Source organism: Anolis carolinensis, chromosome 4 (genome assembly GCF_035594765.1).
Source record: "Anolis carolinensis isolate JA03-04 chromosome 4, rAnoCar3.1.pri, whole genome shotgun sequence".
Classification (NCBI taxonomy): domain Eukaryota; kingdom Metazoa; phylum Chordata; class Lepidosauria; order Squamata; family Dactyloidae; genus Anolis; species Anolis carolinensis.
Window position 1 is genome coordinate 115,013,909 of NC_085844.1, and position 21,176 is coordinate 115,035,084.

Here is a 21,176-nt window from a genome sequence, read left to right on the forward strand (position 1 = left end):
AAGACAAGTTGGGTAATGATTTTGGAACTGAGGCCCCTTCGACACTGCCATATAAAATCCAGATTTTCTGCTTTGATTTTCTCAGTCCCCTTCTACACTGCCATATAATCCAGATCATCAAAGCAAATAATTCACATTATCTGTTTTGGACTGGATTATATGTTAGTGTAGACTCATATAATCCAGTCCAAAACAGATAATGTGAATTATTTGCTTTGATGATCTGGATTATATGGCAGTGTAGAAGGGGACTGAGAAGCAATAAGGGAAAACACCAAAAACAAAAACAAAAACCAGACGCTGGGCCACCACTTTTGGGGGGATTTGAGGTGTGACAGCATTGGTCATACTACACGAGGGATTCAGGTAGTCCAACAGATACATAATAGTTTGCAAATATTTTTATTTCAAAAGAAACATACGTTTTTATTTGTTATCAGGTTAAGTTATGGTGACCCTATGGATGAGGAATTCCTTAGTCACCCTACCACCCAGGTCATGACTTTCTTGATTTAATCAATCCATCTTTTCATACTGCCTCCCATGGGCCCTTCCACGCAGCCTTATATCCCAGAATATCAAGGCAGAAAATCCCACAATATCTTATTTGAACTGGGTTTTCATAGCAGATATTGTGGGATTTTCTGCCTTGATATTCTGGGATACAGGGCTGCGTGGAAGGGCCCCATGTTACTAAGCATTATAATCTTTTCCACTGGGTCATATTATTTCATGATATATCCAAAGTATGACAGCTTCAGCCGAGCCATTTTTGCTTCTGACAAGAGTTTAGGCTTATTTTGCCCTTGAGTAAGTGTCGCAGTTTCTCACTTCTTGCCGAAACTATGAACAAACACGGATATTTTTGCCAAAATGTTTTTCCTGCAGCCTTTGCAAAATGAGAGAGTCTGCAGGAGGGGAAAAGGCAGGCTACAGGCAAAAGCCGCAGTTATTAATCAATGAGTGAGGAGGTTTTGGAAAGGGGCTGTAACACTATGTTGCACATTTTTTGCTCTTGGATTATAAATGCCATTTCCTAATTGGTTCTATTATAAAAACATGGAAAAGTGTATTAAACTGCAAAAACCTTGTTTTTGCGGTACATCCTGCAGCACATTTTTCTCTAGTTTTTCAATGAATATCTGCTATAGAGTCTCAACCAATTCAACATGGTTTGTGTCAGACACAGGAACAATGTACAGTAGAGTTTCACTTATCCAACACTCGCTTATCCAACGTTCTGGATAATCCAACGCATTTTTGTAGTCAATGTTTTCAATACATCGTGATATTTTGGTGCTAAATTTGTAAATACAGTAATTATTACATAGCACTACTGCGTATTGAACTACTTTTTCTGTCAAATTTGTTATATAACATGATGTTTTGGTGCTTAATTTGTAAAATCATAACCTAATTTGATGCTTAATAGGCTTTTCCTTAATGTCTCCTTATTATCCAACATATTCGCTTATCCAACATTCTGCTGGCCCGTTTATGTTGGATAAGTGAGACTCTACTGTATAATTACTACTTTCAAAGTAACTACCACACAATTAAACAGGAAATAACACTTTCAAACAGGAACATAACTTTTTTTCAAATTTTGTAACATAGTGTAATTTCTTCTTGCTCTGAAGGAAGTATTTTGAACACTGTATTGAGATTGGTGCAGCAGGTTAAACTGCTGAGCTGCTGAACTTCCTGACCAAAAGGTCGGCAGCTCAAATCCAAGGGGTGAGCTCCCACTGTTAGCCCCAGCTTCTGCCAACCTAGCAGTTTGAAAATATGCAAATGTGAGAAGATCAATAGGTACCACTCGGGCAGGAAGGTAACGGCGCTCCATGCAGTCATGCCAGCTACATGACTTTAGAGATGTCTAGGGACAACGCTGGTTATTCGACTTAGAAATGGAGATGAGAACCAACCACCAGAGTTGGCCATGACTAGACTTTATATCAGGAGAAAACCTTTACTTTTTCCTTATTGAGATTAAAGTGAGATGTAGTGGTTTGGGCATTGGGCTACAAGTCTGGAGACCAGGGTGTGAATCCAAGCCTGACCATGAAATCCCTGGGGGCCCCTTTACACTGCCATATAATCCAGATTATCAAATCTGGATAAGACTGTGTAGAAGGTGCCTGGGTGATCTTGGGCAAGTCATACCCTCTCAGACTCAGAGGAAGGCAAAGGCTCTTTGAACAAATCTTGCCATGGAATTTTGCAACTCCATGATAGATTTGCATCACACCGCAAGCCGATAGCCTATTGGTCAAGGAAGAAGGCCAAGAATATGTGTTGTCGAAGGCTTTCATGGCCGGAATCACTGGGTTGTTGTGCATTTTCCAGACTATATGGCCATTTTCCAGAAGCATTCACTCCTGACATTTCGCCCACATCTCTGCCATAGATGTGGGTGAAACGGCAGGAGAGAATGCTTCTGGCACATGGCCATACAGCCTGGAAAATGCACAGCAACCCAGCCAAGAATATATAGGTTCAAACTAGAAGAACAGTTCTACAATCAAAGTGCTTTGGAACACATTAGCCAAACTTGATTTATTTTTGTATAACTTGGCATCGCGTGCAGCACAGCAGGAAAACATATGGCCCTTCAGATATTATAGAACTGTAGTGCTCATCATTCCCTACCATTCGATTTGCTGTGTAGGATCAATGAGAACCATAGACCCTGCAAAGGAAGAGGACACCATTTAATCTCTCCTATAGAATGCTCTTTTTCAAAAATTCTTGTTCTAATATGTTTGCTGAGATAACATGACCGCAGGAGAGGGAACATTTGTGGATGGGTGCATCTACACTGTAGAATTAATGTAGTTTGACAGCACTTTAACTGTCATGGCTCAACACTGTGAAATCCTGAGAGCCGTAGTTCAGTGAAGCACAAGCACTCTTTGGCAGAGAAAATGAAAGAACTTATAAAAAGTCAACTTCCATGATTCCATAACATTGAAACATGGCAGTTAAAGCGGTGCCACACTGCATTATTTCAGTGTAGATGCACCAGTTGACTTCTCTAAGGAGAAGATAACTGGGCAAAGGAAGGGATGAAGCCGTTTCTGTATCTCACAAGTTCTTCCATACAGCATATTCTTCATTCTGCATTAATGGAGAGTGCATTGTAATGGGAGTGGGTTGGATGGCCACATCAGAACACCTTTGCCCTGTAAGGAATATATTTTGCCCCACTCTCCATTCATTTGATAACTGAACAAAGCAGCTAGAAATTCCAGTACAATATGCTGCCTCCTTCCTCTGTGTAATGCTGGGAGATGAGAAAGGTTGCCAGAAAAATGTTCTCAGCTAAGAGTACAACCAGCACACTATAAATCACCTTTAAACAGAAAAGGGAAGGAGTGAAGAAGCAATGTTTGCAAATTAAGGTTAATTTATTAACCTGATTTAAATAGCAAAATATTGTGATAAAATACATATTTATTTTTAACGCTAAGACTAACACTGTTCTTGGAAGTATTAATAATAATCATGGCAAAGTGGGAATGAAGGAGGCATAATGTTAAGGCACAGGGACTGCATGGGGTGGTGTTGTTGATGTGGCAAAACTGTTGATGATCCACAAAGAAATCCACACACACACCAGATTCCTAGAACTAATTTTACCAGGACAATTGTGTGTGGACTGTGCTGCTTGTGAATTTGCAGGAATGCTCTCCTGCTCTAGCATGCATAGCTTTTATTCATCACATATGAGGGGTGCCAACTTTTTCAGCTTTCTTTTTTGGCAGCAAAGTGCCTTGGGTCAGAAAACGCCATGGCATGAGAATAGGAATCACACTCTTAAAAGTGTTCACAATGTCAACGAGCAATTTAGAGCAGCATTGAATAGTGAGATCTAAACTGTGGGTTAAGCCTGGTGAGAAAAGAATCCAATAATTTCCAGAATATAACTCACCAAGTCGAAGCAGAAGCCACCGAGGCATTTTATTTAAATTCAGCTGAAAGTGATGCCAGCCTGTGATAGTTTGCCAAAAATAGACTAAGATACATAACATAGCAAAGTATGCACGTTTATATAGTTTTCAAATTCCTACTACCCTTGGCTGGACCCAGCCTTGCTGTGATTGGCAGGGGCTCCCTGGAGTGGTGGGAGCTTGACACGCCTCAGCCAATGAGAGAGCGCCACCTGCCTGTGACGTCTCTCCCTGGCTGGCCAATGGGAGAGACGGAGGCGCGGCAGCAGGAGAAACTAAGGCAATCATATGTTGATGAAAGGATTAATGAGTGACCCTATGTTGGGTCCATTGTCAAGTGGTCCAGTAAGAGCCCCCAGGGCCCTGCTAGCTGGACCTGTCTATTGATATACTGATTGAAATAACAAGTCCTTAGAATAAGGGTCTGACACCTAAATGCCAGTTCCATTGTTAACAGGGCAACATTATCCACAGTTTTGATGGGATTAAATGATTCTGAGTCCAAGGAAGGGAAATGGCTCTGTCTTGACAACTGAAGCTTATCCTTGCCTTGATTGGAATGTCCAAAGGTTGCTCCATTCTTAAGTGGTCTGGCCTTGCCCTCCGAAGCTTAAGAAGGTGTCCATTGTTTTATTTCCAGATGATGATTATGATAATCCATTGAGGTAGGATATGGCCTGGGGCAGGCAGGTGGCACCCAGGTCAGGGTGGAATACTGGCCAAAGGTTCACATCAAGGTCACTGTGCTTCACTTTCTAAGGGTCAAGATAACATAAAGAATAATAATAAAAATATAAAATTGATAGGAGACACATGTGGAACACACAATGGAGGAGAAATATGAGATCCAGCATCCCCATGTGTTGGGAGAACACAGGTTATCCATGGGGCTTGCAGGAGGCTCCTATCTCCACTGAGTTTCCATGGGGGACAAAGAAAAGGGATCCCAGAAGCTCCCCAGCAGCCCATCAGACAAAAAGGCTTTTTGGGGTTCCCCTAGAATTGGGAGATGGCGCAAAGGGTACAAAGGGGCTCAATGCAAGAAGGGGAAATGAATGGCAAGGGAAAGATTATAAAGCATAATGTTTGCTTGGCTAACCTTTAGCCTAGATATGTAAATGTTTCTCAGCTCAAAAGGGAGTCCCTTTTGTTTGTGAGTCATTGACTGAGATGGGAAACAATTAGAAGAGCCGTTAATTCTTTAGCCCAGGTCTGGCTCATTGAATGTCTTGAATATTAACCAATAGAACTTCCATTTAGGAATTTCTTCCCAGCCCAGTGATTTACTTACTAAAAGTATCAGTCAGTTCTCCTCTTTGTAGATTCAACCATTTATTGGCTGCTGCAACAGAGGGACAAATCCCCCTATCCTGACTGGGGCCATCTGGTGCTGAGCAGAATTCTGGGTTTAAAAGTTTTTGTCAAAACTTTTAAAAATTCCCTAAAATCAGTAGATGTATGAATATTTCCAAAAGTTGAGGATGGTCCCGTTATCTGGTTTCATTGTACAGAAAATAGGAGATCACGCACGTAGTTCTTTTTTTTAAGTTGTTTATAAAATCTTTGAAAATTCCCCAAAATTCTGTAGATAAGTTAAATTGTTCTGAAACTTGACAGGCTAATAGTGATAAATGTGTTCTACCACTGTAGCAAGTTTCACCTCAATATGTGTAAAAACGAGAGAGAAAAGAGCTCCTGAAGTTTTCCCACTTGCACAATTACTGTAACAAGAAAGTAACGAAATTTCGTTACTCTCATTATAGTAACGAAATTTTTCACTAACAGCACTTTAGAAACATTTTAGAAACAAAACACTGGCGCCCCTGATCACACAACCTTAGTAATTATGAGCAATTACTGTAATGAAATTGTAGCGAAATGTCATTACTCTCGCTATAGAAATGATTTTTTTTTGTACTAATGACACTTTAGAAACAAAATTGGCTCCCTCTAATTTTGTAATAAGGTTTGAAACATTTCTTTCCTCGTTCTCACAGCCCTAAATGATATCAATATCCTGGCCACCTCTCAACTGATCCATTGGGAAGGTTTGATTCCTATGGCCTGACATGTACCTCCTGGCATGATTTCTATGGCCTGGCCCATATCCCCAATTACATGCCGTGTTGGTTCTATTGGACTATTTGGTTATGACCTTTTAGGATCACAACCTAATGGAGATTATGACCTGCTATGATCATAACCTATTGGGTAGCAGAGTTTCAGAGGTATACCTTTAATTTATTGGGTAATGGAAGATCACTGGGTACATAAATATCTTGTTTCTATTTGACGCTTTCAGCAGACAAAAATTGAAGTAGACTTCTTCACGTATTTAAATCTACAGGTACATTTCTTGTCAGGTCAAACTTTAAAACGTTTAGTTTGTATCCTTAGTCTTTAACAGTCTCTTCAAAACTATATTGAGATCATCCGGGGAGGCCCTCCTCTCGCTCCCACCACCGTCCAACACAGTTGGTGGGGATGAGGGAGAGGGCTTTCTTGGTGGTGGCTCCCCGGCTCTGGAATTCCCTCTTGAGAAATATTAGACTACCCTACCCTGGCCACTTTCCAGAAAAAATCTGAAAACCTGGCTATGTCAATGTGCTTTTGACTAATTTGGTTTAAACTGACGGTGTCCGTGCCTCCACTTATACCCAGCTACTGCACTTTACTCTGGTCCATCTCATCAGGGTTCTGCCTGTTATTGCACATATATAATTTTAACCACCGGCCTCCAATTTCTGAATACGCTCACTGCATCTGGCTATCATTGTTGAATTGCTTTTACTTGATTTTATTGGATGTTTTTATGGTTTTACATGTTACAAGTTAAATGTACGAATGTTGATGTATTTTATTGTATATTACTGGGCTTGGTCCCCATGTGAGCTGCCCTGAGTCCCTTTGGAAAGATGGGGTGGGATACAAAAATAATGTTATTGTTATTACTATTCCTCTGTACAGCTCTCTTTCATAACAGTCTACTTCCAAGGGACTCTAGCCTCAACTGCCTTATAACACTGGCTTCTGCACTCAAACGGACTCAAGCCTCAACTGTCTTCTAATTTCCTAACACTGGCTTCTGCACTCAAATGGACTCAAGCCTCAACTGTCTTATAACTCCTAACACTGGCTTCTGCACTCAAATGGACTCAAGTCTCAACTGTCTTCTAATTCCTAACTTACTTAGGCGATCCCTCATAGTTCGAGGATGATGGTCCTCCATTTCTTGGAAGACGCCTGTGAGTGATTTTTTTTAATGTGTAGAGGTCGGTGCACGGCTTATCAACACAGAGTCTTCACAAATTGAGGTCCCAGCAGTGGTGTGATTAACACAACGAGAGTGGCTTCTCAGTCTGTTGCAGCCTTCTTCCGCCTTCACAGCTGTTGTAACATGTACCGTGTTATCCTCCGCCTGCTCCGCCGTTGAGGTCTTCGGGTCTTCGGATTGTTCTTGATCTAGATCCTCCCCTGCGGCCACTCCTGGGAGTGTGTGACGCCTGTTGTGCCCGCAGGTTCATTGGAACACGCAAGCCCCCTCACCACGTCAAGGTGACAATCCATCGAGGGGGTTCTCAAGCCTCAACTGTCTTCTAATTCCTAACACTGGCTTCTGTACTCAAACGGACTCGAGCCTCAACTGTCTTCTAATTTCTAACACTGACTTCTGCACTCAAATGGACTCAAGCCTCAACTGTTATTCCTCAACTGCATTCTAAACAGTCACTGACTCAGTCACATGGTCTGCAGCCCTTCCCACTGCTTCAAGTACATAGAGCTAAGAAACTGCAAACCAAAGAAGACATACACTTCAGGAAATAAACCGACACATTATAAAGCAGACAAAACATGATTAAATAGAGGCTTGAGAAGGTTGCAATCTCCAACAGGTTGAGTCGTGAGCGATCTCAATCTTGTCCTGGGCGCATCCCTATTGCAGTCTTTTAGGGCGCCTTTCTCGTTGGCAGCTTCCAGGAAGCGACAGGGCGCGGGAAGAAGCCCTGGGCGGCGAGGGCGGGGCACCTCCGGACGAGAGTCAAGGGCACACGCGGCGCCGCCAGGGGGCGTGGCGCTCTGAAAAAAGGGGCGGGGAAATCGAGCTGTTGTGGAGAGCGCTTTCCCTCCCAGGAAGCGAGGCCTGACGGGAAATGTCGTTCCCAGTCTCCTCTGCTCCCATTCCAAAGCTTACCCAGGGCACTACATTTCCCGGCATGCCTTTTTGTTCCGCTTGGTTTTGTTTATCCCTCAGCCTATTTCACGAGGGGATGACGTCACCACGCCTGATGAATATGGAGGAGATTTAAAAAGGACAATGCCAGTATTCCACTTGGTGAAAGCAGTGTCCGCTTCATTAATAGTCATAGAGGGGCGGGGGGAGAAGCGGAGAAGCTTGGGGAGAAATAAAACAATGCCAATATGCCCCTTGGTGGAAGTAGGGCCTACTTCATGAATATTCATAAGGCGAGGGAATAGGAGGAGGAGAGGCTTGGCTTAGTGGGCGTTCTGAAGAGGAGAAGGTGGCGCGAGCTTGCCTCTCCCGCCCAGTCCAGTCAGTCGCTAATGGCGCGCGCGTCGAGGCAGAACCAGATGGAACGCTGGAAGCAAAGCCTGCTTCATGAATATTCATAAGGCGGGCGGGGGGGGGGAGAGGAGAGCGGGCGGGGCTTGCTCTGAGGAGGATGAGGCGCGAGTTTGTCTCTCCCGCCCAGTCCAGTATGCCAGCCGCTTGGTGGAAGCAGGGCCTGTTTCATGAATATTCATAAAGAGGGAGAAAGAGGAGGAGAGGCTTGGCTTAGTGGGCGGGGTCTTGGAAGGGAAGGCGAAGACAGAGCGGCGTTCTGAAGAGGAGGAGGGGGCTGAGGCGCGAGCTTGTCTCTTTCCCGCCCAGTCCCGTCAGTCGCTAATGGCGCGCTTGGTGGAAGCACAGCCTGCCTCATGAATATTCATAAGTAGGGGAGGGGGAAGAGGAGTGGCTTGGTGCGCGGTGCCTAGGAAGGGAAGGCGAAGAGGCGGCGGCGTTCTGAAGAGAAGGAAGCAAATCCTCTTTTATGAATATTCATAAGCGGGGGAAGAGGAGAGGAGAGGCTTGGCTTGGTGGGCGGGGCTTAGGAAGGGAAAGCGAAGAGGCGGCGGCATTCTGAAGAGGAGCAGGCGCGAGCCAATATTCCACCCGCTTGATTGGAAGCAGGGCCTGCTTCATGAATATTCATAAGAAAGGGGCGAGGAGGTGGGCGGGGCCTTAGAAGGGAAAGCGAAGAGGCAGCGGCGCCCTGAAGAGGAGGAGGAGGGAGCAAATCCTGCTTCATGATTATTCATAAGGGGGAGGGGAGGAGAGGCTTGGCTTGGTGGGCGGGGCCTTGGAAGGGAAGGCGAAGAGGCGGCGGCGTTCTGAAGAGGAGGAGGAGGTGCGAGCTTGTCTCTCTCTCTCTCTCCCGCCCAGTCCAGTCAGTCTGCTAATGGCGCGCGCGGCGAGGCTGAGGGGAGACAGCGGCGGAATGTTCGCCATGGCGACATAATCCCTCCCCCTTGGTCTCCTTTCTTCGGAACGTTCGATCAACCATCCTAATGGAACCTGCGCAGCAGCAGCAAGCCGAAGGAAGCGTCGGGAGCGACATGGGCCCTGAAGGAGCCCAGGAGAGGCGACGCAAGCGCGGGGGAGCGGCCGCGAACGGGACTCCTTCATCGGCTTCTCTGGGGGCCAACTCGCTCCTGGCGCGGAGAGGCCGCCTCAAGAGGAACCTCTCCTCCGCCGCCTCGCCTTCGCCGCTTCCCTCTCCGCTCTCTCCGCCTCCTCCTCTTCCTCCTGCCGCCGCTTCGGCCTCGCGCAGCCTGGACCGGAAGGCGCTGCTCCTGCTGCCCAAGCCCCCGCGGCAGGTCCAGCCTCTGCAGGCGGCGGAGCGGGACTGGGTGCGGCGGGACCTCCGCCGGGGCTGCGTCCATGTCTACTACTACAACTACCCCCATCACCACCATCACCACCACCACCACTGCTACCTACTGCCGGTGCTGTGCACCTTGGAGACCACCGCGGGCCAAGTGGCAGCCAGGCTGCAGCAACAGAGGAGAGGAGGCTCAGGAGGAGGCGCTCTGCGCGTCTTGGGCCAAGACGAAGAAGAAGACGAGGCCCATCTTGAAGAAGAGGAGGAGGAGGAGAAGGCCTTGATCTACCTGTCGGGCCCGGCGGTCTCCTGCCCGTCTCTCGCGGGTCTTTCCGAGCCTCTCAGCGGAGAAGGAGTTGAAGGAGAAGAAGGAGTAGGTTTTTCCTCCTCTTCGCCTTCTTCCGCCTCCTCTTCGTCTTCCTTGGAGGACTTGGAGGCCGAGGAGCCCAGAAGGAGGCGGAGGAGGCGGAAGAAGAAGGAGGCTGCGATGGGGGAAGAAGGAGAAGAAGAGGAAGGAGAAGAAGAAGGCGCCCCCTCTGCTGCTGCCGCTTCTACTACTACTAAGGCCGCGGCTTCCTCGCCTTCAGCAGCAGCAGCAACGCCTCCTCCGACGCCGCCGCCTCCATTGGGCCTCTACGTCCAGCTCCACGGAGAGACCGCCAGGCGCCTTTCTCCCAACGAGAAGCCCCTGCGGCTCCAAAGCGACTACCTCGCGCAGCTGGGCTTCCGCGACCCCTGGCGCGCCCAGGAGGAGGGCATGGACTCCGAGACCGGCTGCCTCATCCGCTTCTACGCAGGTAGGTAGTGCGATGAGTGAGTGGGTGTGTGGTGGGGGGCTGGCCCTCTGTCGGGAGGGATTGCTTTGTGCCTGCCCGCCTCGCTCCCTTTGAATCTCTCTGCTGCGCCATGCTGTGGGATCCTGGAAGCTGTGCTTCTCAGGCCTTTTCTGCACTGCCATATATAATAATAATAATAATAATAACAATAACAATAACAATATACTATAATATGATGATGATGATAATAATAACATGAGTGGGGGCTGGCCCTCTGTCGGGAGCGATTACATTGTGCCTATCTGCCGCTCTCCGTTTCAACCGTCCTGCTGCCCCATGCTGTTGGATCCTGGAAGCTGGACTTCTCAGGCCATTTCTACATTGCCATATATGTAATAATAATAACATCACACAGTCCTATACATTTGGGAAGTGTTCGATTTGTGATTTTGTGATACGAAATCCACAATATCTATCTTGTTTGCTGTGTCATATAATAATAATAATAATAACAACAACATGGGTGGGGGCTGGTCCTCTGTCGGGAGCGATTGCATTGTGCCTGCCCGCCTTGCTCCCTTTGAACCGCTCTGCTGCCCCATGCTGTGGGATCCAGGGAGCTGTGCTTCTCAGGCCATTTCTACACTGCCATATATAATGATAATAATAATAATAATAATGGGGGTGTGGGTGGGGGGCTGGCCCTCTGTCGGGAGCTATTGCATTGTGCCTGCCCGCCTCACTCCGTTTCAACCGCCCTGCTGCCCCATGCTGTGGGATCCTGGAAGCTGGGCTTCTCAGGCTCTTTCTACACTACCATATAATAATAATATAACATAACAACAATAATATAACAATATAATAACAATATAATATAAATGTAACATAATATAATAACAATATAATATAATAACAATATAATATAAATTTAACATATTATATAATATTGCTGTTGTTATATTATTAACAACAATATAAAGTAGGGTCTCACTTATCCAACATTTGCTTATCTAACATTCTGGATTATCCAACGCAGTCTGCCTTTTAGTAGTCAGTGTTTTTGTAGTCAGTGTTTTCAATACATTGTGATATATTGATGCTAAATTCGTAAATACAGTAATTACTACATAGCATTACTGTGTATTGAACTACTTTTTCTGTCAAATTTGTTGTATAACATGATGTTTTGGTGCTTAATTTGTAAAATCATAACCTAATTTGATGTTTAATAAGCTTTTCCATAATCCCTCCTTATTATCCAACATAGTCGCTTATCCAACATTCTGGTGGCCTGTTTATGTTGGATAAGTGAGACTCTACTGTAATATAAATGTAGCATAATTATATAATAACGATATAATATAGTATAATAATTTAACATAATATAATAACAACAGCAAATAGTAATAATAATAATAGTAAATGACCTCGGCCCTGTTTACCTGTCCAAACGCATCTCCCTCCATGAACCACCACTGAGATTAAGGGAGGCCCTGCTAACAGTCCTGCCACTGTCACAGGCTCGATCGGCGAAACAGGGCCTTCTCCATGATTGCCCCGCGGCTATGGAACTCCCTCCCTGGCGAGATTAGATCAGCTCCCTCCCTTCTGCCCTTTAGAAAGATGGTAAAGACCTGGCTGTGGGACCAAGCCTTTGGGGCAGTGCAATAATAGCAGCAGTAGGAAATTTCACGGCTGACTTGTGATGGTTTTAAATAATGGTTTTCATGTGAAAATAACTGATTGTATTGTTTATGTATATTTATGGTTTATTTTATGTTTGGCATTGAATGTTTGCTGTATATATATATTCGGGGTAAGAAGGACAAAATAATAATAATAATAATAATAATAATAATAATAATAATAATATGGAGCCCTCGATGGCACAGTGGGTTAAACCACTGAGCTGCTGAACTTGCTGACTGAAAGGTCGGTGGTTTGAATCCAGGGAGCAGGGCGAGTCCCCGCTGTTAGCCCCATCTTCTGCCAACCTAGCAGTTCAAAAACATGCAAATGTGAGTAGATGAATAGGTACCGCTTTGGCAGGAAGGTAATGGTACTCCATGCAATAATGCCGACCACATGACCTAGGAGGTGTCTACGGACAACGCCGGCTCTTAGAAATGGAGATGAGCACCAGCCCCTAGAGTCGGACCCGACTAGACTTAATGTCAAGGGGAAAACCTTTACCTTTTTACCAATAATATTATATAGTAATATCATAATATAGTAATTATAATAATGTATAATATAATAATATAATGTTAAAATATGCATGGAGGCAGAATAGTAATAATAACGAAACTTTATTTCTAGACCACCCCTCTCTCCTTGAAGGGGGATCTTCTTTGAACTGGATTATATGGCACTGTAGGTGGACTCAGATAAACCAGGGCCCTTCCTGTCAGGCCCTGTACCCCAGGATCTGATCCCAGGTTTTCTGTTTTCCCAGATTATCTGGCAGTGTGGACTTAGTTTCCATTAGTGCTCATCATACTTGTACACACTTCATTTTCATGTAACATCCTTTTTCTGCACCTTCTCTTTTTATACTTCCTTTTCTTTGATGACATTTTTATTGTTAACACCCCTCAACCCCACCCCCTATCACCCTTCCCTCTAACCACATATTTGCCCTATGTCTTTATCTTTAACAATGCACACAATTTCTGTGCAATATTTACATTGGCTTCGCCTCTTTCTAACCATTCTATATATGTTTTCAATTTTTAAAAAAAATTCTTCTGTTTTATCCTTCAGTGTATTTTCCTAAATAACATATGATATGATTTCGGATTGGACCTGATCATAAATATAGTTATTCTGTTTTTCTATAGTCCCATGTTTTTTGTGTTTCTATTCCCAGGCTAATACAGCCTGTCCTGTTTGAATCATCATTTTGAACAGTCCTTTTTTATATATTAAATCTTATTATTCCATAACACTCTCATTAGCATCAGTTCTGCATTCACTTTGAGCGGTATTTTAAATATTTTTCCATTTTTTCTATTATTTTTTTCCCAATTTTTAAAACTTTTGAACATTCCCACCACATATGGATATGCCAGCCTTTGCTTATACCACAATGCCAACACATTGGACGTATGTCTTTTATCATATATGGGTATTCCTGAGGTTGCATCTACACTGTAGAGTGACTCCAGTCTGATATCAATTGAACTGCCATGGCTCAAGGCTACGGGATCCCCAGAGTTGAGGTTTGGTGAGGCATCAGCCTTCTTTGGCAAAGGGAAGCTAAAGACCTTGTAAAACCACACCTACTGTGATTCGGTGGCATTGACCCATGCCAGTGAAGGCCATGTTAAACTGCATTAATTTCAATGTGTATCTGTGCCTTGGGTGGGTGGGGAGGTTGGGCATCCCTTATCCGAAATCCTCCAAAATGGTCCAGATGGGTGGCTGAGACAGTGGCGCTTTTGCTTACTGGTAGCTCAAAGTACGCAGGCTTCATGCTCAAAATTATTACAAATATTTAATATAAAATTACATTCAGGCTGTGTATACCTGTAGGGAGCCCCTGGTGGCACAGTGGGTTAAACCGCAGAGCTGCTGAACTTGCTGATCGAAAGGTCAGCAGTTCGAATCCGGGAGCAGGGTGAGCTCCCACTGTTAGCCCCCAGCTTCTGCCAACCTAGCAGTTCAAAAACATGCAAATGTGAGTAGTTCAATACGTACCGCTCAGACTTTGGTCCCATCTCCAACATATCTCCTTATTTAAACAGGTAAAGGTTTCCCCTGACATTAAGTCCAGTTATGTCTGACTCTGGGGGTTGGTTCTCATCTCCATTTCTAAGCCGAAGAACCGGCGTTGTCCGTAGACATCTCCAAGGTCATGTGGCCGGCATGACTGCATGGAGCGCTGTTACCTTCCCACCAAGGCAGTACCTATTGTTCTACTCACATTGGCATGTTTTCGAACTGCTAGATTGGCAGAAGCTGGAGCAACAGCGGGCACTCATTCCGCTCCCGGGATTTGAACCTGTGACCTTTCGGTCTGCAAGTTCAGCAGCTCAGTGCTTTAGCACACTTCGCCACCTTATCTACAGATATGCAAATACAGGTTTCCCAAAATCTGGGAGGAAAAAACATCTGAAATTCCAAATACTCCTGGTCCTGAGGATTTCGGGTAAGGGAAACTCAATCTATTAATTTTCCTGGTCTGATTGGATGAAGAATAGGACTGTGTGTATGGGGGGGAGTGTTAATTAAGGAAGGCATTTCATTTAAGCAAATGCTTTCCAGTTTTCCTTGATACCTGTTGGCTTATTTAGTGAAATTCATACCCCTCCATCCTTCTAAGAAATGTATGAAGCTTATGTTTGGGGCTTCATGTAATGCAAAGGAATTGGTGCTGGGCATCCCCTTTTCTCATTCAGATGGTTCAGAAGGGAATTCTCCCTTACATACAATACTGATGTCTGGATTGAGGTGAAAATAACACATAAACAAAGCCAGTAAATACAGAGGTGCAAATATGTATGTTACTAGAATTAACCCACGTAGCTTCTTTATTCTTGACCCATGGACAACATTGTATGTGTCAATGTTGTGCCCGAAAGCTCGGACTGGATGCTCATTTGGATCACAGAAACTATTACTTTAAAATATTTTGCTGGATATGTAGGTTGTCAACATATGGAAATATATTGGGCTTAGTTTTGTACGTTTAAATATGCTTAGGAGTGGACTGTTATTATTTTGGAGTATCCCATCCCATTGACTGGACAGGTAGATCTCAGTGGTGATTAATGGCAAAAGAAAGGGCCTTTGAAGAGGTTGCTTTGTTTGGAAAACAAGAAGACACAGAAAGCTCTTGTTCAGTTAATGTCTGTTCCTTGGACCATATGTGACCATGAAGTAGTCTTTCAGGGGGGATGTGTATATTTTATTCTGAAGCAAACATTTTAGTCCTGTGGATGGAAAAGACAGGATGACCCCTCTTTAACAAAAAAGCTTGTTACTTGTTTGACATTGTACCTTGCCTGCCAAGACCAGAAATACATGAGTATAGATTTTGTCTTCTGTATGAAATTGCTGGGTCTTTCTGTATCATGGCCTGTCTTGGGTGATTTTAAACTGCAGAGGCTGAGAGGGCTTGCTAAATAAGCGAGGCCCAAGAAATTCCCCGAACGTAAAAGATCCTGAAGAGAAATACTCTTTACGCAGCTTGTGTTTTTAGTGGTGGGTGTGAGCAAATCTATTGAAATGGTGGGACAGATTTCTACAGTTAGGTGTGCTTCTGTAGTGAAACGGGTATTCTCTGTTGGATGGGATAGATCTGTATTGTAATCACTGGGAAAAGACTATCCCTAATTCTTGTCTTGCAGATGATGCTCATGTTTGCTTCCTGGGTCTGCTATAACATCTGTGTAGATATTTTTTACTCTTTGGAAATGTGGAAATGGGAACCGGGCCCAAAATGACCTTTTTATGAGAGGAGGAGGAGTAATGTGCTTCAACATAAGGTTCAGTACATTAAGAGGTTAAACTGCATGTACTGTGTTTCCTCTTAGGTGAGGAGCCTGGGCTTGTAGTGCCTGTTCAGTACAAGATGTGAAAGCAAAACCTACACAACCATGCCAGCTGAGCTTTCACTAACAAATGCAATCTATTGACTTTTCACTTTATGTTTTAAATGTTTTTGGAATTTTTTTTTGAGCAGGTCTGAGCAACAGTGCATTCCATGAAGTCGAGTGCCAGTTATTTATGGCATTATTGCCTGGCAGGTGCCTAATGATTTATCTTGGTAGGCTGTTGAAAGCCTGTGTGATTTCATGTTTGGAGTGTTGGATTAGGACACTGGGAGACTTAGGGTTCGAACCCCTTCTCAGCCCTGGAAACCCACTGGGTGTCATTGGGCAAGTCACACTCTTTCACTCTCAGAGGGTGCCAAGGCAATACCCCTCTGAACTAATCTTGCCAAGAAAATCCTTAAGATCACTATAAACTAGAAACTACCTGATCACACTGGTATGATTGTAGATCATTTCACCTAGCAAAGAAATTGCTTGCATTTGTAGATGATTTTTTCAGTTATGCTGTTGTACATTCATACTCCAAATGTGTGAAATACTTGTCTGGTACACAAAATCTTCGGTCTATTAGAGGATTGTCTAATGAGGTGGATGGGAGGGTGCAGGAACAGAGAATTGCTGGGCAAACACATAAATGTGTCATTGAAGTTGAGTGTGTTTAAAGGTCCTGTGCATGGGGCCATTGCATACATTTCTAGATCTCTGGACCATACTGGTTAGCTGATGTAGAATGAGGCTCCTTGACCTTCTTAATAGGAAGTGGACATTTCATTTGCTGTACTTTCCAGAATTCACTTTCCAGATACTGTAATTGTAACCATGAAACTAATATCAGCTCTTTCCCGCATGGGCAAATTTAGTGTCTTGAGGAATTTGCTGGGCCTTATAGGTGAGTCTGTGATATTCTTCTTCCAGAGCAGTGGTTCCCAACCTGTGGGCTGTGAGATTTAAAATAAGGTCTGCGAGACATGCGGGGAAAATCGGCTCTAGAATATGGTTTTCTGTGGGTGAGCAGATGGTGACTACTGGATGGCATATGTTCTGTATCAGAAAGTAGAGCTGATGTGGTCTACCCAGTGCAGTTTTCTGAATCAGCACCCCAAATAACCAAAGTGAATCTAAAGTTGACTACAAACTGATTTGTAACCCTTTTGGTACTAATGTTGGATAGTGATCCCTGGTCAAAAAAAGGTTGGGAACCCCTGCTCCAGAGATACCATAGTGTTGCACTGGAGGACCTAGCAAGTTTCTAGAGGGGATAATTCTAGGAATTAATAGTTTCTCCAACATAGCAGTATGAGATGCCAAATTATTTAATGGTGTTTGGTCATATTCGTATTTGCCTGGGACCTCTATGGGTGCCTTTACTGTATAATTGTGGAAGCTTAAGAGGCAATTTTGGGAATTATGATTGTGTATTCTTTTTCCAAGCAACCTGTGAAAATCCATACTTGTCCAATATTTCCTTGATTTTTTTTGCCCCCAAATACTTTTGGGGAGGGGCACGGGAAGCAATGTTACCATGTTTTTGTCTGTCCTGGGCCATTTTAGGCCCTTTTACAACAAGAAGTCAGCTTCTGATCACTTTTTGTTTGAGAAAGGTTTTCCTGGGTCTAAAATGGCAAGGGGAGCAAAAGCATGATGAACCATGCCCAGAAGGCATTTGGTAAGCAAAAACCTTACCATGTTTTTCTTTGGTTGTTGTTATGTCCTCGAACTTGGCTTTCCCTTGCTTATTCTGAACTTATTCAGAATATGTTTCTCTTAGTGGCTTGGAGATATATTTATGTATTATTTGTTTAGCTCTCTATTTTTATTCCTTGCAAAGTTTGGCTTCTAAATACCTGCAGACACGAATTTAAAGTTATACCTGGGACAATTGGTTGGATTTAAGTGACAATTCACTGGCTGTTTAGAGTGGGTGGATAAGCTTGCTGGAGTGCAAACTGGAGAGGTCTCTAATAGTTCTATGGATTGTGGAGAAAGGAGAATTTCAGCTGGTGATCCTTGTCAAGCATACATGTAACAAGCAACACCTGCTTAAATTTCCTTTTCTATCCAATCATTAAAGGCACAGGAGCAATCTTTGCTTGTTGATTTGAAACCCTAAAGGATAAGCACGCCATAGAGCTTAGCATGATGAAATGTGTATAGAAGCCTTAATCGTTGTTTATGTGTGTGTTCTTTGAACTCACCTATTGACCTATAGTAACCCATTGAATTACATAGGCTTTTCTTAGGCAAAGAACACTGAGTGGTGGTTTTGCCAGTTTCTTCCGTTGAAATATAGGCCACAGTAGGTTGTACAAGTTGAGTATCACTTACCTGAAATGCTTAGGACTAGAGGTATTTTGGATTTCAAATTTTGGGGAATTTTGGATTACCAATATCTTCATATCCATACATTATGTTTGAAATAGGACACTAGTCTAAACATTAGTAGTGCTAGTGCAAAAAGCATTTCAAGACTCAGAGTTATAAGACAAAGCCTAGAATCGAGCTTGCAAAAACATTTCATGTTGGGGACACACAGTTTTGGCTTCTACATGATTTTGCAACATAGTAATTCAGTTTTACTAGCAAGCTGGAGGTTAAATCAACCCCTTATAAGAGAAACTGACATATAGACAAATTGTAGTAATGCAACGTATAGGACATAACATACCTCATGAAAATCTTTCATGTATATATTTAAAAATATTTATGATTCATTGCTTTTTTACATAGACTCATAAGTTTCTCTTTACATTTGCATAACAAACCTACACACTGCAGCCGACACACTGATGTTTTGCAACACACCGTTTGGAAAGCTCTAGCCTAGAATATAGTCATCAGACTACAAACTCTGCACGTCTACATGGGAATAAGCTGGACAGCAAGGGGTTATTTTTGAGTAAAGAGACATATTGTGTATGACTCCACTAAACCCATTTAGTCACTTTGGGCAAGTTACCCTCTCTCAGCCTCAGAGGAAGGCGAAGGCAATGCATCCCCAAAAATATTCTGGGGATCAACCCCCAACTGTGTGATAAGTTTACTTTAGGAGCATTATTCATTGGAAATGGCTTGACGGCACACAACAAATTAATTATTTCTTGCAACTTAACTTGTATCAATCGTGAATGAGTACTTTTAAAGGAGGAAATTCCAATATAGAAGAATGTTTAACTTCTCATTTACTGGGATCTTTCTGTAAATCAGACATCTACAGGTTACCAAGAATGATATAAACACTGTGTGTACCTCTGAACTTTTCTGTTCTGCTTTTGAATTTTACCCTTGTTTTAGTGCATGGAGTGAATTGTTATTCTTCTGGAAGTAGAGTGGAGCTGCTTGTTAATTTGAAGACTTGTGCAGTCTTTTATCATGCCTGTTGGCAGCCAGGGACTCAGCAGAAACAAGCAATCTACTATGAAAAATCTTGTAATCATCAGCTGCATAATACACGTCATAGAATCATAGAATAGTAGAGTTGGAAGAGACCTCATGGGCCATCCAGTCCAACCCCCTGCTAAGAAGCAGGAAATCGCATTCAAAGCACCCCCGACAGATGACCATCCAGCCTCTGCTTAAAAGCCTCCAAAGAAGGAGCCTCCACCACATCCCGGGGGAGAGAGTTCCACTGTCGAACAGCCCTCACAGTGAGGAAGTTCTTCCTGATGTTCAGGTGGAATCTCCTTTCCTGTAGTTTGAAGCCATTGTTCCGTGTCCTAGTCTCCAGGGCAGCAGAAAACAAGCTTGCTCCCTCCTCCCTATGACTTCACTTCACGTATTTGTACATGGCTATCATGTCTCCTCTCAGCCTTCTCTTCTGCAGGCTAAACATGCCCAGCTCTTTAAGCCGCTCCTCATAGGGCTTGTTCTCCAGACCCTTCATCATTTTAGTCGCCCTCCTCTGGATGCTTTCCAGCTTGTCAACATCTCCCTTCAACTGTGGTGCCCAAAATTGGACACAGTATTCCAGGTGTGGTCTGACCAAGGAAGAATAGAAGGGGGAGCATGACTTCCCTGGTTCTAGACGCTATATCCCTATTGATGCAGGCCAGAATCCCGTTGGCTTTTTAGCTGCCGCATCACATTGTTGGCTCATGTTTAACTTGTTGTCCACGAGGACTCCAAGGTATTTTTCGCACACACTGCTGTCAAGCCAGGCGTCCCCCATTCTGTATCTTTGATTTCCATTTTTTCTGCCGAAGTGAAGTATCTTGCATTTGTCCCTGTTGAACTTCATTTTGTTAGTTTCGGCCCATCTCTCTAGTCTGTCAAGATCGTTTTGAATTCTGCTCCTGTCTTCTGGAGTGTTGGCTATCCCTCCCAGTTTTGTGTTGTCTGCAAACTTGATGATCATGCCTTCTAACCCTTCGTCTAAGTCGTTAATAAAGATGTTGAACAGAACCGGGCCCAGGACAGAGCCCTGCGGCACTCCACTCGTGACTTCTTTCCAAGATGAAGACGATGCATTGTCATAACTTATACTTGAGATTTCAACTTTCAGGGCATGGAAAGATTGAATTGCATTTTAGCATTAACTTTTATTCAAGATGGACAGTTCAACTTTTTCTCCCTCCCCAATTTTCTTTATTTTTGAGAGTCATTTGACTGAATTTGCAGCAGTTAATACAGCATTTGCCAGTGTGGCATAGTGGTTTGAATACTGCACTAGGACTCTGGGAAATAAGGATTCAAATCCCTGCTCAGCTGTGGAAACCCACTGAGTATAATTGGGCAAGTCCCACTCTCTTAGCCTCAGAGGAAGATAGTGGCAAACCTTCTGAAGAAAAGTTTAAAAAATATTAGATATTATAATCACCTTGTAGGCACAGTAATCACAACAAAATGTCATAGTTTGCTGATAGGTGATTCAAGAAGTTGGCAAAGTGCGAGAGAAGGGGTAGGGTATAAATAAACATAATAATAATAAACATAATATTTGGGTTGCTGTGAGTTTTCTTGCCTGTATGTTCCAGAAGCATTCTCTCCTGATGTTTTGCCCACATCTATGAC

General features: G+C 43.7%; 1 protein-coding gene across 1 annotated transcript in view; it reads left to right on the forward strand.

Annotated features, from left to right (window-relative positions):
- Positions 1–9,312: 9,312 nt before the first annotated feature.
- phlpp1 (PH domain and leucine rich repeat protein phosphatase 1) overlaps positions 9,313–21,176 on the forward strand; it is a 184,853-nt gene continuing 172,989 nt past the window's right edge. Inside the window, exon 1 of the mRNA XM_062977656.1 lies at positions 9,313–10,632. Within this exon, the coding sequence (XP_062833726.1) occupies positions 9,522–10,632 (1,111 nt within the window). The 5' untranslated portion in view covers positions 9,313–9,521. The remainder of the gene's footprint in view (positions 10,633–21,176) is intronic.